The 15,162-nt window shown below is 37.3% G+C and overlaps 2 protein-coding genes across 2 annotated transcripts; one reads left to right on the plus strand and one right to left on the minus strand.

Moving 5' to 3' along the window:
* Positions 1–1,525: 1,525 nt before the first annotated feature.
* LOC114353327 (sphingomyelin synthase-related 1) lies at positions 1,526–10,247 on the plus strand. Its single transcript, XM_028305283.1, has 5 exons — positions 1,526–2,181; positions 2,351–2,555; positions 3,285–3,571; positions 8,699–8,891; positions 9,757–10,247. Exons 1-5 carry the CDS (start codon positions 1,728–1,730, stop codon positions 10,181–10,183), a joined length of 1,566 nt encoding a protein of 521 aa, XP_028161084.1. The 5' UTR covers positions 1,526–1,727; the 3' UTR covers positions 10,184–10,247.
* Positions 10,248–10,906: 659 nt separating this feature from the next.
* Sh3beta (SH3 domain binding glutamate rich protein Sh3beta) lies at positions 10,907–12,755 on the minus strand. Its single transcript, XM_028305284.1, has 4 exons — positions 12,595–12,755; positions 12,284–12,487; positions 12,103–12,204; positions 10,907–11,907 (listed from the first exon to the last, which is right to left on the minus strand). Exons 1-4 carry the CDS (start codon positions 12,637–12,639, stop codon positions 11,350–11,352), a joined length of 909 nt encoding a protein of 302 aa, XP_028161085.1. The 5' UTR covers positions 12,640–12,755; the 3' UTR covers positions 10,907–11,349.
* Between the last annotated feature and the right edge of the window lie 2,407 nt (positions 12,756–15,162).

Raw genomic sequence — 15,162 nt, forward strand, 5'->3', positions numbered from 1 at the left:
ACTGCGATCTCCAACCCGCCTGCCAAGCGTGGAGATTATGGCAAATCCCTCCACCATAGTGGAGGAGGCTCATAGTCCAGCAGTGGACTGTAAAGGGCTGTTGATGATGATCGGAAGAAAGGAGGTTCTGTAGACTGGGGCTTGGATTGATATAAATTTACGAAAACTAATAATCACACAAGGAGGAGATTTACGTGACCAATAAGAGGAAGTATCAATTAAATCATTAAGTCTGTTGAGTTTGCTATATTTATGATGGTCAGCAAATTGAAGTACACGGAAAAGATACTTGTCACATAAATATTGGCGGCGTAATTTCACTGGGGGCTCAACACATTCAGCTTGCAAGGCATTAATTGGACTCGATTTCATAGCACCAGCTATAATCCTTAGCGCTTTAGATTGAATCGCATCCAATTTACTTAAACCAACTAAATTACAAGGCTCTAGATAGAAACTGCCATAGTCAAGTACACTTCTTATAATAGCATTGTATAAAAGTCTTAATGACGCTGGGTGAGCACCCCACCAGACTCCAGAAACACATCTTAAAATATTTAAAAGCTTTTCAGATTTTGCAGCAATGCTATAACAAACAATGAGGAAGCAATACTTTTTAACTACCCTAAAACGCATGTCGCTGCTCCTGTTTCCTTCATATTTTCATTTTTTTCTTAATTAAAATATATTTCAGAATATTGTTAATTACAATGTGAAAACTTTTTTTAAAATGAAATTAATTTGTTTTAATTTAAAACTGAACGGTGACATTTTTTGTTATAATTTACTTAATAGAGTAGTAGAAATTACTATTTAACATATGGCAACTTTGTTTTTCCTCCAAAATGGCCGGTGTTGTTTTTGTTAGGTTGAATGCATTCTTGTTTTCTTAGCCATCGTTTATGAGTTCTGTGGCCCTATTAAAGTATTGAAGAGTCGAGTCAAATTCAAGTTCATTCCTTCGTACCTGCTGCTGTTCTGGTTCATCGGAGTTTTGTTCGTTCCTTCGTGAATCGCGAAGAAACTTTCTGTTATGTTAACAAGTGATCTGAGTTTTCTCAAAGTGCAAATGCTTTTTTAGTGTTGTTGAAAACTTTGCGAAAAGACGCTTTTGGTGTATAATATTATGTGTGTTCATAAATAAAGTAAAATTATTAAATTGAAAAGTTTTTGTTTATTTGCATTTCCATGTGCAATGTAGAATTTTTCCAAATCCATTGTTTTGAAAATAATACAATACGTACACCATAAAGATAAATACTTTCAAAATAATGGATTTGAAAAAATTCTACATTGTACATCAAAAAAACAATAATTCTTTGAAGTTTATGAGGGCCTATGTGTGCGTGAACTGTGTGTATGTGTGCGTGGACTTTATGTATGGATGTGTGCGTGTACTATGTGTGTATGTGAGCGTTACGTACGTAGGTTAAGTACAGCGAATTTAACACCAGGCTGTCAATTAGTAGGCTCAAAAATTTGACAGAGAGGGTTCTCTATTTCCTATGTATTACTTTTCTCTATGGTCAATACTGTCTGTGTCAGTTTGGTTTGCATTGCATTTGCAAGGGAATTTCTAAATTTTAAATAAATTAAGTACAGTTACTTAGTAAACTTCATTGTATCTTTAGACTTGATAGTTTCTACTACAGTAAATTTATTCAAGGAAAATATTTAAAGTGCAAATGTGCGTCTAAGACAATTACCAATACATAAGTTCAGCCACAATGGAATCGGATATCATCAACTGGACTAACAAAGAAGTGCAAGATTTATTACATAAAGAGAAGATTTCCGGCCTTGTGACAGATATCTGTAGAACTCATGATTTAGATGGACAGTGTCTTTTATCTTTCGTGGATCGGGACTTTTATGAATATCCTTTTGATCAGCTCAAGTTGGGCGAAAGGAAACGTTTCATACTTCTCGTTAAAAAGTTACAAAGAAATAATCGCAATGCTATGTACGAACTAGGTTTATGTGACGATCAAATGCTCGCCAGTGCGTCAACAAATATAAATTTTCTGGGTACTAATTTGTCACATTTAAGTTACAATCTTCATAACAAAATTCCGACGGAATATTCACGTGGAAGAAATCCAGAATTTGTGTCGACATTCACCCCAGATGTAAAGGCTTCCAAGTTGAAGCCTGAAGTGTGGAAGACAGCGATAGCCTTGGGTAAATATAACTTTTCCTGCAGCATAATTTTACAAATAATCGTGTGATTAATAAACTGGGATTGTGTCCAAGATGCCATCTACAATGTCAATGTCTCGCAAGTGTAAACAAACATGATTTGATATTTTGTAAACTTCCTATTTGAGTTCTATCTGTTGTCTGTTGGCAGGCTATGTGTTCCTTGTGACGTGGGTGACCGCGGTTGTGATGGTGATAGTGCACGACAAGGTGCCCGACATGAAGAAGTATCCGCCGCTGCCGGATTTATTTTTGGACAACGTTCCACACATTCCTTGGGCTTTTGACATGTGTGAGATCACTGGCTCTTTGTTATTGGCCATATGGCTTACTGTTTTGTTCTTCCATAAACATAGGTAAATATTGTGATACATTAATTAATTCTTTATCTTATTTGTTACACTGTATGAAAATATTTTAGTTAATTGCCTCAAATGTGTATTTATAGAGCCCTTGTTTATACAGATAAGAAACTAAAATATCTACAAGTCTTTTAGTACAGTAGCATGATGTAACTTTTTATTGTATAAACACTTTGGTATTCAGAGATCAATAAAATGTGAAAACAATGGCTGACAAAACAATTGTATGCAGTCTGAACACAAAGGTGAAAGAGTACCTACCTACACCTGAATTGTTTTTCTAAGTATTCCTAAACAATAGCCTTTAAAATAAAATCAGATTGTGTATAATAACCTTGAACATTTAATATACCATAGTAACGGTTTACAGATAAGCATAGTGGAATAGTTTAGAAAACTTTTGGTCTTATACTTACCTACTTTCCAAGAAAAAATAAAAATAAATATCCCTGGACGTTTTACACAACGCTTCTAGTCCCAAACTAAGCAAAGCTTGAACTATGGGTAGGTACTAGACAACGGATATAACTTTCCAAGAAAACGTTTATCATGTATGATACTGTTCTTTGGTTTTATGATTGCACTGTTAATAGTGGATAGGTTATTAATAAATCTAAATGCAAAAAGGAAATCATGAATTGGTAAATCAGTATGATTAGTATCATATAGACTTTCATGTTATGTTATCCTTGAATCGACAACAATTTATTAATTTCGTTGCAGGTTTATTATCCTCCGGCGGTTTTTCGCCCTAGCCGGTACTGTTTTCCTGCTGCGTTGTTTTACAATGCTGATAACGTCTCTATCGGTGCCGGGGTCGCACTTGAAGTGCGAGCCTCGGTCTTACCCGCCGGCGGACGACCTGACGGTGTGGGGCCGGCGCCTGCGGCAGGCCTACGACATATGGAGCGGCGCCGGCATGTCGGTCCGCGGCGTGCGCACCTGTGGCGACTACATGTTCTCAGGACACACTGTAGCGCTGACTCTGCTCAATTTCTTCATCACTGAATGTGAGTAGTTCTTTCTTTTATAGGTTTTATGACATTGTTTGTATTTGTGTTATTCTTGATTCCAGTTGTAGGCTATGATTTTGTATATTTTAACTTTGTTTGACATTGTAATGTCAAATAAACATTGTTAATTTAACTTAACAACGCTAATTGCCCACCATAATCACTTGATTGAAAAGTGTTTTTAATTTGAAGTCAATCTATAAAAAAACTGACTAAACCAAACCAGATTTTTTCGAGCTGACTGGGAATCGAACCTGGTAGCACTAGGGTTAGCGATCCACCGCGCCACTACACCATCGGACTGTGAGATAGTTGAAAAACTAATGAGTTTTCGTTAACCTAAACAAGCTCTGCTTAGTTTGGGAGTAGAGGCGCAGTGTAAAATGTCCAAGGATATTTATTTATTCACTTATCTAGGAGCGACACGCTTTAATACCATGCGCAGTTGTCTTGTCAATAAGTTATCTGGGTATTGGGTTAATGTTTACATTGTCGTTAATGTATACCTGTACGCTTTAAGGTCACACACAAAATTGGAGCATATCACGTCGCGTGAACACACTGAGCACGCGACAGATCATTTTAATGTCAAAGTATGCGCTACACCGGGGCGCGGCATCAATTAGGCGGCGTAATAATAAGGGCGTACCTACATAAAACGCACGCGGGTCAAGTCGTTTGGTGTTGAGAAATTATGACAGCGCAACTGGCGCGGCTACGTGTGACGGTTTTAGCATAAGCATACCTCCTAAATATCGCTTGCAATTCAAGGCCGTATTACTAGGGCGAGCCCATGGAGTACTAAAATGAGGTGGGAGCAACAAAAACTAGTCCAAGTCCGGCGGGGATCTAGGTCTCTTCAATAAGGAACAATGCAAAGCAGTACGTCGAAAGTACAGCTCATGCCGAAAGTGTGGCGGGGGTAGGTGAAGGTTGACCCTGCCCACGACCTAATCACAGGAGTCTCAGGACAAGGCCCTTTACTATGTCCTTAAAAACTTAATCATAGATTAGACTATAAGTAAATATTCACAACATAGATAGAGCCGAGAAAACTTTATGACTTCTGCGCAAAACTGGAAATGTATCCTTTCGATAATTATATTGGCGTAAATGATTCATCATCTTCAAAAACATGAATAACCGAATATTCATAAGTTCACTAAAACTTGGTTTAAGTAATTACAGTTGCGAAAAACAGAGTTTCTCAGGTCATAGCTGTAAATAAACGCCTGTTAGATTTCAGTTCAGAAATACTTCACTTTGCGCAAAATAATTAGATAGGTAGGTACTAGGTAGTTTCATAATTATTACGCTCAGTAGAATTTCACCAATGGAAAATCAAGTTGGAAATTATTTTCGTAAATTGCGTCGTAAAAAGTCTAAAGTGGTCTAATAATTTTCACCTCGCTCTGTTGATTACGTAAACGATAATGTTGGTAAATGATGAAACTTACTACTAATTTAAGAGTAGCTGTGTTTTAGATAACCACGTAGTTATGATAATGAACATGGATTTGTATGAATTGAGATGATAGCAATTTGGAATCCTAATATGACGAAGTCACGCACCCATTTTACAATAATTTCCCTACATTTTAAAAAAAAAGCTCACCAAAAGCATCCGATTTCTACCGGTTTTATGCCTTTTTTTGCGAAGAAAACGAAAAATTACGCTTTGTTATGGTGGATTTATTTTCAATAGCCGATCATTGAACCTTCCATATTTTGAAACAAAGAAAGGGTTCCACTTCTTTACTGGTATCAGTATTTGTAGACAGTTTATGTATAAATATCGGACAAAACGGTTACAAAAGTGATACAATTTATATTGAGTATAATAATATGTATGTAGAGGTTTTACCGTTTTACACGTGTCTTTGTTTCAAGTTATTTACTTACTCCTTTGTTTTATCAATTTCTTTGTGTTTGCGATGATTTTTATGTCGATCTTTTAAAGTCATGAGGTAAAACATGAATATTGATTGTTGTGCCAGTATCTATAATCCAGAGTTAGCCTCATTAGGGATTAAAACATCATTAATACTGACTCTATCTTAAATCCACTTAATGTCCATCTTAGATTACAGAAAGTGGCACAACTATGCGTATGGTGCAGTGAAATTAAAAGTTTTGTTCGCTTTACCGACAAAATGTCTTCACATAGCTTTGACATACGAAATATAGAGTGTGAGGTTCCTGTAGAGCACATAGTTCTCTGCACAATAATATTACTTACCTAAAGGAGATGACGTATTCTACAGAAAAATGTCTCTCAGCTCGGTCGGATATGAACTCACAGTATTAGCTTAAATGTTATTTCGATACAAAACAGTTAAACACGTACCTATCTTCCTAAAATGAAACGTCCTTTTGTCCTGTTAAAAATAACAGGATGTATTAATAGCATGCGTGAAGATGTTTTAGCGGTTGTTGTTACTCAAATTATTTATTCTGCGATGTTTATAATACGTAATTTTTTGAATAAAAACCATTTATTAAAAAAATTCTAGATTCTGAAAAGTGTAGGTTAACTTAGCAGTAAAACGTAGCAAATTAATGTGAAGTGTAAACAACATAAAAATATAAATGTAAGGTATTAAGAATGTGTTCAGGGTCGCATAGTATTTTATGCGTCTAATTTTCGTTCCTTGCAAATAAATAAGCTTTGCAAAATCGTATTTATGTTATTGTCTTCTACCTACATAACATAAAAACAAGGAAGCGATATCGTAGCTCGGTGACGCATTTAATGTTTACATTAGATATTTTATCGCTGAAGTTGTGCCCTATTATTTAACGACTTATAGTATTTACACTTGGAGTGGTATTGATAAAAGAGATATTTTATCAATCACATAAATTTTAGTTGTCATACAATTTTCATTGTATTTTGCACTTTTTTGATAAAGAGAATGAGCACTGGCAGGCTACAAGCGAGCTTTTTGATTCGATCGAATAAATAGAAAATAAATAGGTGTCTTTTGCAAACAGATAATGGCTAGAACTCCCGATTTTTAAAGTTATCTTTTAGCTGACTTTAGTAATCCCCAATTCCCCACCCGACGTTAATAAACTGTTTACAAGCAATTTTATTAGAGCTTCAGTGGTATTTCGCAATCTGCGGCACTTCACAGCTTATAGCCTTTCAGATCCAGAGATTTTAATATTATAAACGACTCTAGAATTGATACTTTTCGAAACTTTTCTTTAGTCTAGGGCGCTAAAGTAGAAGTAAGAAGTACACCACTGTCACTGACCACACCATTGATTGAAGTCACTCTTCCTTCTCAAAGATTCGTGTTACAACTTTAGAAACATAAGTAATGCTTGCTGCCCGCTCCCGCCCGCCAATTCATTAAACTGAACTTCAGTATAAACTGAAGAGTTAATATTTTTTGTAAACCTATCGAATCTGTCGAGTTGGAAATGGAGGGATTTTTACTAATTATACAATGGCCAACTTAGCAAATTCTTTTTACCATACAGGAAAATCGATTTTCCTCGAACTACAATGACCTTTGTAGTGGTCTTAAATAATCGAAATGTTTACACTACGCTCTGCGCACAAGAAAGACAAATATTGTAGTTAAATCATACCTACGTGTTTTTGTTTTCTGAATAAGACGACACGTACGTCTATTCACCATCTTAAATTATTATTATACATAACGTTAAGTTCTTATCGGTTGTTGTTAACTGCATGCGCATATAATAATCGGCCATCAATAATATGAATGATAAAGATAATACTGATACAAAGTTGTTGTGAACGCGCAAATCGCATCCAGCGTGACTAAACATGTGCTTTTACAGTTTCATCGTAGAAACGAAATCAACCGAGCGAGATTGACGATAAATTCTACCATTTATCGCAGATTTTTATTGCCGATCAATTGTACAATAACACGAATCGGTACCGTAACTATATGTTTGGTGAAAACTAACTTTAGAAATATTAAAGAAATACACAAATAACAAAAGAAATACATGTCTCTTGAGATTTTAGCTTCACATTGCAGATGTATGAATGTCGGTCAAATTCTGGTGATTTATCCAATAAATATCAGGTTCAAAGAGCAATGGAACAGTTACCGCTGCTGGTGTGTCAGCAAGTGACTCAGCCGCAGACAAATACATCCGCTTTGTTCTTCGACCCTTATTTAATTAAATCCCAACTAATATTATAAATGCGAAAGTAACTCTGTCTGTCTGTCTGTCTGTCTGTTACGCTTTCCCGCTTAAACCTCGCAACCGATTTTGATGAAATTTGGCATAGAGATAGTTTGAGTCCCGGGAAAGAACATAGGATAGTTTTTATCCCGGTTTTTGAAACAGGGACGCGCGCGATAAAGTTTTTCTGTGACAGACAAAATTCCACGCGGGCGAAGCCGCGGGCGGAAAGCTAGTGATATTATAAGTTACTTTAGAGCAACTGGGCAACGCCATAGTCCGTGTTTTGGGATACCTTCCTTCGTCCCTGTAAACTTATGATAATATACTGCCACTGTTCGAAAGTAATAGATAAAGCCATGATATCTTTGTTAGAGTCCATTCAAAATAAAATCCTAATATAACGGGGATTAATGAACTTTTTAGTTCATTATTCCCCATTATAAGCTCCAATTGGCGTTAACGGGGATTGTCAACGGGGAATAGTGGAATAAGCCTCATTCTGGTCTATACTCTTAAATAAAAATTGGTGGAATTGTTATCTACGAGTACTAGAGCAATCACTTCAATATTTTAATTGAAAAGGACGCACCTACATGTGCGTGTGCTGTGCGATATTTAGGATTATAGCCTATGACCTAAGATGTTTATGATATATGTCATTGCCTATGACGTTAAGTTCGCATCTTTTATGTGGCATTAACTTTTAAACAAATAAATAGATTAGCATATAAGTCTAGGCGCAGACCACCGACTTTTAGTTGGGTGATAGTTAGGCCCGATTCTACTTTGTATTCAGAATCAGCCGATACCAAATCGGTGGTGTCGCACTTTCATACATATCCATACTGATTATTATCAGCCCAACAAAAAGTCTGTAGTCTGCGACTAGGGATTAGGGAATAAATAAATGAAAGCTTTTTGAATACTCACATCCATTAATCGTTGCAGACACGTCGCGCAACCTCTACCTGCTGCACATCCTGACGTGGGTGATGAACATGTTCGGCATCTTCTTCATCCTGGCGGCGCACGAGCACTACTCCATCGACGTCTTCATCGCGTTTTACATCACCTCGCGCCTCTTCCTTTACTACCACACGCTGTCCAACAACCAGGCGCTCATGCAGAACGACTCCTCTAGGTTGGTTGAACGTTGTTTTACTTCTATATTTTGTTTAGCTACCTACAATAATTGTTAGTCGCATCTTCTTCATCCTGGCGGCGCATGAGCACTACTCCATCGACGTCTTCAGCGCCTTCTATATCACCTCGCGCCTCTTCCTTTACTACCACACGCTGTCCAACAACCAGGCGCTCATGCAGAACGACTCCTCTAGGTTGGTTGAACGTTGTTTTACTTCTATATTTTGTTTAGCTACCTACAATAATTGGTAGTGGCATTTTCTTGATCCTGGCGGCGCACGAGCACTACTCCATCGACGTCGTCATCGCCTTCTACATCACCTCGCGCCTGTTCCTTTACTACCACACGCTGTCCAACAACCAGGCGCTCATGCAGAACGACTCCTCTAGGTTGGTTGAACGTTTTTTTTAAATTTTATTGTAGGTATAATTTGTTTAGATACCCACAATTGGTAGTTGACACAACACAACCAGTATCACCTGACGCCTGTTTCTCTACTACTACATGCTATCCAACAACCGGCGCTTATGCAGGACGACTCCTTTAAGTTAGTCATAATGTTGTCTTATTCATCAGATGCATTCTCTTCGTGACCACTAGGTATAATAGATCTGCGCCCGCTTCTTCTACCTTCTATTTTGTTGAAACATCTACCCGCAATTGGGTAAAATAAAGTGGGAATGGGCCAGACAAAGATCTACCCGCAATTTGGGTAATTGGTAGTGACGTCACTTGTTCAAAAGATTAGACGTTATTTATTTCAAAACAACTAAATTATACCAATTAATTAACAATTGTCTTTAACGAAGAAGGTCAACTACCCACTGTTATTGCAATTAAAATGTTATTTCTTATATTCCAGGACGAGAATATGGTTTCCGTTGCTCTCATTCTTCGAGTCTGAAGTGGACGGCATCGTGCCCAACGAGTACGAGGGTCCCGTGACCGTCATGAGCAACCTGCGCCAGTGGGCAGTGCAGCTGCTGGCCGACGTCAAGGACTCCTCCATGGCCAAGATCGCCGGCTCCAAGCTACAAGAGGGCGCGGCTATGGGAGAATACTCCGTCGTGCGTCTAGTGGACGGTATCAAGCGCAACCTCAGCCTCGTCGAAGAGTACAAAAACACCCGCCAGAGACTCGTCACCCTGGACAAAAACATCCAAGCCTGCATGCTCGACGACCAACTCGACTCCGAGATACGCCACCGAAACATAGCGGAGCTCGCCGGCGAGTCCCTCCTCAAAGACTTCAGCGATCCCCCGTCACCGGTCCTAAAAAAGAATATATGAAATATTGTTTGTACACTTCCTAGAGGCTATATTTTATAGAAAATGATCATTGTAGTTGTATTTGTACAATGAAATTATTAGATACCTGATGTTTTACATTTCCATTATAGATTTTATATCGTGTTATTCCGTAATTTATTTTACTATGATAAGTTAAACGTTATTACAAATTATTAAGGAGATTTATTTGCTCAAATAATCAAATAAAAATAATTTCGCTTATTTGGTTGTTTCATTTCATATTACACTTTCAGCTAAAGTTCTGTAATGATTTTATCTTCTGTGATATAAACTCAAATGGGCATAAAAACAAAATCTGCTTTACCATAAAAGCTCTTTGCTGTGGCAGACCGCTGGATAGAGCATCCACTACTTTTTAACTGACTTCTTACTTCCTATGACTCTTATTCTCACCGTAACTAAGTTAAAGGGTCCACAAATTAGTAAATGAAAAGAACTGGTTTTAAATAATTTTATATTATAATTTGTATGAAAATTAGTTTAAAAACTGTCTTTAATAACTTAAAATGTGTTAAATATGTCATGAAAATGCCTAAAAGATCATTACAACCAAAAGAAATGATTTTAAAAGAATGCTCAATCAAAAAATACACAGCGTATTAAAGATAGCACCTACCAGACCTAGCGAACATCATGTTATGATTAAATCTTAATTAAATAATGCAGATGATTTTTAACACGATGATCACTAGATTATGTTCAAAAACAGTGATAGAGCACTCTTAACAGCATTTTAATCTAACAAGTATAAATAACTTTTAATACTTTTTATAAATAAAATTTTGACTAAAGAAAAGTCCATTAATGTGTAAAAAAAAAGAATATTATTAATACTTTAAAATAATACAAGCCTTAATGAAAGATAAAAATGTTAAATAGAAATCTTATTCTGGAACTTCATATAAAATTGATTAATATATCTAATGATAATGACATCTTCGTGTAAATAGGCCACTTTTGTAACTGTACATCGCCACATAAAACAAGTCCTCAACAAACTCTTCTTTGTGTTATTTACAATGACTAATTATATCAAAGAAGTGAGAGATGCATCATAAATAACAGAACAGACTTAATGAATAGTGCTCGCTTAGTGCTAATGGGGCTTAATTTGAGCTGAGAAGCAAAGATTAAAGTCCAGTCGTTTATTCCGCAGAAGCAGCTTGCTCGCTTGCGATTAGAGCTTCTGAAGGGTTATCTTTTTTGCTTTCCACAACATCTGTGGCTTCTTTCTCCTCAGATTGCTCACGAGAACTTACAGTACCATTTTCATTGACAGATTCATCTTTTTCTGGAGTATTCTCCTTTGTCGATGGCTTAGACTCTACCTGGGATTCTTTTTCTGGAGAACTTTCTTTTTCGATTGGGGTTTCTTCTTTCTCAACAGACTTTTGCCTCTCTGGAGACGCCTCCTTGGATGGAGATGCTTCCTTAGCTGGAGAGCCCTCCTTTGCTGGCGAGGCCTCCTTGGCTGGAGATGCTTCCTTAGCAGGTTGTTCTTCATCATCTTCCTTGGCAGGAGAGGGTTCTTTTGAGGCGACCCTGTCAGCAGGAGTGGCCTCCCTACTGGGAGTCTTCTCTTTGACCTCAGCCTCAGCACTTTCATCTGCTTTATCGCCATCACCAGCTTCTGAATCTTGTGTGTTTTCTTTTGATTCGGTATCTTCAGCTGGCTTTTCAACATCTCCATTAACCACCTTTTCCTGAAATGAAAGAGTATGATTATAACATTGATTTTGATCCGAATGTTATGTGAAAGTTCACATTCTAAGGCTGGGTTGGAACATCTAACTTTAACTTTCACAAACGTCAAAAATCTGTCAAACTCCATACAAAAAACACCGGTTATCGTTATATTTATGGTCAAAGTTAGTAAGTGTTGTGCATTATTATTTTACCGGTTCAGTCTCTGGTGCTGGTGGGTCTTCAGGTGGCACTTCCACTTTTAAGAATTGCTCCAAAGTGTCTACCTCATTTGCTAGATCAAACTGATCATAGTCCTGCAAACATAAGTCTTGTGTTAGTTTAGCAGTTGAACAAAAACTAATAATGTGACCTATGTAACACTTCTCTACATACCCCACAGTACTCTTCATCGTTGAAAATCTGAGGAGGTAAAGGCGAACGCGGATTTGGATCGCTCACTGTACCACCATTCGACTTAGAATTGTTTTGCATGAAATCTTTGTCAGTCTCTCTTCCTGGTTCCGTTATGTCAATGACATCATATTTTATGTTTTTAGAATCTAGTATCATCAATACACGTTGTTGTCTCTTCTTCACCTAAAAACATGAATATTCACGTAATCAAAAACAACAATTCGTGAATCAGCCGTACAGTGTCGTGATAAGCACCCGGCCGACCCAGGAATTTTCTAATATTATCTTACCTCCTTGTTTCCGGAAATACCACTTATGTATATTTTGACAACCATATTTGATAATTTGTCTTCTCAAATTACAATATTAATTAATAAAATCGTAGAAAAATTAAAATAAAAAAATAGGCTTGGCCATTCGTCAATCTGAAATAATAATAATTAGTGGATGGGTGACAGTTGCAGTGTTGTCATCAGTGAAACAAAAACTACTAACGAAACCAAACGAATTATTTTTTTTGGACTACATTAGGGCATGAATATCGGAATCTCGGAATCTCGTAATATCGGAATCTCGGAAGATGAGATCCGATATTACAATTCCGATATTGAGCAACCCAATATCGTAATATCGGAATCAGATAAAGGTTTTAATTGAGACTTTAAACAAAGCGTTTAAACGCGCCAGAACCTGCTACAAAGCTCAAAGTACATAATTGGCAAAGACCAATGATTTTCTCATGTCTCTCAACATCACTTTTTGTCCCACTTTAAATAATTACTAACCATAAAATGTTCTAAAACAATTTTAGCACTTACCGTACTTGGTCTTAGCAATTAAAAACGACATCTCAACTCCCTTCCAAACATTAATAAAATTGGACTATGACCCGTCAGTTCTGCGTACTATGTGCCCTGCCCATTGCCACTTCAGCTTGCTAGTCCGCCGGGCTATGTCAGGTCAGCGACTTTAGTTCGTAAACAGGGCTTCTCATTTCTGATTCGAACTCGTAAAGAAACACCAAGCAGAGCCCTCTTCATAGCACGCTGTGCAACTTTGAGAGGCCACGTTTCCGAGCCGTATATTATCACTGGTAATCTTTAAGTGGTGGTAGTCTGGTGGTCTTTAAGCACTGAGGTATTTTAGACGAAAAGATGTTGTGTATATAGTTTCCCGAACGCGGCCCAGCCGAGTAGGATTTGACGATTTACCGCTTTCTCGAAATTGAATCTACATAGCTGAATCGTTTATCCGAGGTTGACATACTTGTCAACAATTTCGAAAATCAGGTTCCCAACCGAAAATAGGTAGGGCGGAACATGGTCATAAGCTTCGTTTTGTCCATATCCAAGGCCTACCTGTTGGGAGACTCGATTAGGTCTTCGAGCATTGTGCCGAGGTCTTCCAGCGATTCTGCCCTAGTTAGAAAAACTGACGGCCGATGGGGCAGCAAGGTTCTGGAGTGGAGGCCATGTACCGAAAAGCGTAGCATAAGGCTGCCATCCACAAGGTGGACCGACGACCTCATAAAGGTAGCAGGAAGGCGCTGGATGCAGGCCGCCACCAACCGGCCATTGTGGAAATTATTGGGGGAGGCCTATGTTCAGCAGTGGACGTCATATGGTTGAAATGATGATGATGATATCGCCTCGTGGTTTTGTGAGTTGTACATCGATATCAAAAAGGAAAAAATTACAAGTATATTCAAGTTTTTACCACTGTCTAATATTTTTGTAACATATGACTTGAATGACTCTACAAATCGTTCCGCCAGTATTGGTTGAAGGAGTAAAAGTTTGTTTGATACCTGTTTTACAAAAACACTTAAATTCTTTGCTAGTCCATTTCCATAATTGGCCCATTATCAGTTACCAATGATTACCCTTAACACACAAAATGGTTTTAAATACTTCAATTTTATAATTTTAAGAAGTGCTCTTTTGTAATAAATTAAAGATTTTGATTAAAATCATTATTTTACTGTATACAATCGAGAAATTATACGAATATAACCAAATATTTAAAATTTATAACACAAACTCAATTCCGATATTAATATCGGAATTCCGATATTGAGATCTAATATCGGAAACCAATATCGGAATTCAAAACCTTCCGATATTACATGCCCTAGACTACATCGTCTACATCCCGCAGAAAATCCTTTAGAACAATACCTTTCGTGGTTATTATAGGTATGAATGTGAAATTTTTTTTTAACATTTAGTAAAAAGAAACATTATTGTAATACATTTACTAAGCAAAAATAAATAGTTATTGTTGTTAAATAACATCAGCGTGAATCGCTATGGGAAAAAAATCGATTATACACAATAGTTAATGTCGGCCGTTTGGTGTAGTGGTTCAGAGCCCCGATTACGGTAACTTTTAACGTCTACAATCCAGACGCGTTTCTGATTCTGCAATACGATTGGTCAAAACAGCTGACGTACGCTGTTGAACGACCAATCGTATCGCAGAATCGAGAAGCGTGTCTGTATTGTTGACGTTAAAACTTTCCGTAATCGGGGCTCAGAACGGACTACTATGCCGAGAGGTCCCGGGTTCGACTCCCGGCCGGGCAGAAATTGAAATGATGAATTTTAATTTCTGTGACGGGTCTGGGTGTAACTATGTATAATATGTATGTATTTAATTAAAAAAAAAGTATTTAAGTAGTATATCCGTTAAGCTAGCACCCATAACACAATCATTGAGTTGCTTACTTTGGGGCTAGCTGGCGCTGTGTGAAATTGTCCAAAGATTTATTTATTACTAGCTGACCCGGCGAACTTTGTTCCGCCTTAATGGCAATAAATAAGCAGACTTTTTTTTTTATTTCGAACGGGATAAAAAGT

This window comes from Ostrinia furnacalis, unplaced genomic scaffold, assembly GCF_004193835.3.
Source record: "Ostrinia furnacalis isolate ACB-3 unplaced genomic scaffold, ASM419383v2 OfSCF1653, whole genome shotgun sequence".
NCBI classification, from domain to species: Eukaryota; Metazoa; Arthropoda; class Insecta; order Lepidoptera; family Crambidae; genus Ostrinia; species Ostrinia furnacalis.

Excerpts from the sequence above, each read along its gene's own strand:
- LOC114353327 (XM_028305283.1), top strand. The coding sequence starts at position 1,728 with ATGGAATCGGATATCATCAACTGGACTAACAAAGAAGTGCAAGATTTA. Across the intron at positions 2,556-3,284 it reads TTGTTCTTCCATAAACATAG|GTTTATTATCCTCCGGCGGT; the intron begins GTAAATATTGTG and ends ATTTCGTTGCAG. Across the intron at positions 3,572-8,698 it reads CAATTTCTTCATCACTGAAT|ACACGTCGCGCAACCTCTAC; the intron begins GTGAGTAGTTCT and ends TAATCGTTGCAG.
- Sh3beta (XM_028305284.1), bottom strand. The coding sequence starts at position 12,639 with ATGGTTGTCAAAATATACATAAGTGGTATTTCCGGAAACAAGGAG. Across the intron at positions 12,205-12,283 it reads ACGATGAAGAGTACTGTGGG|GACTATGATCAGTTTGATCT; the intron begins GTATGTAGAGAA and ends TTATGTTTGCAG. Across the intron at positions 11,908-12,102 it reads CAGCACCAGAGACTGAACCG|GAAAAGGTGGTTAATGGAGA; the intron begins GTAAAATAATAA and ends CTTTCATTTCAG.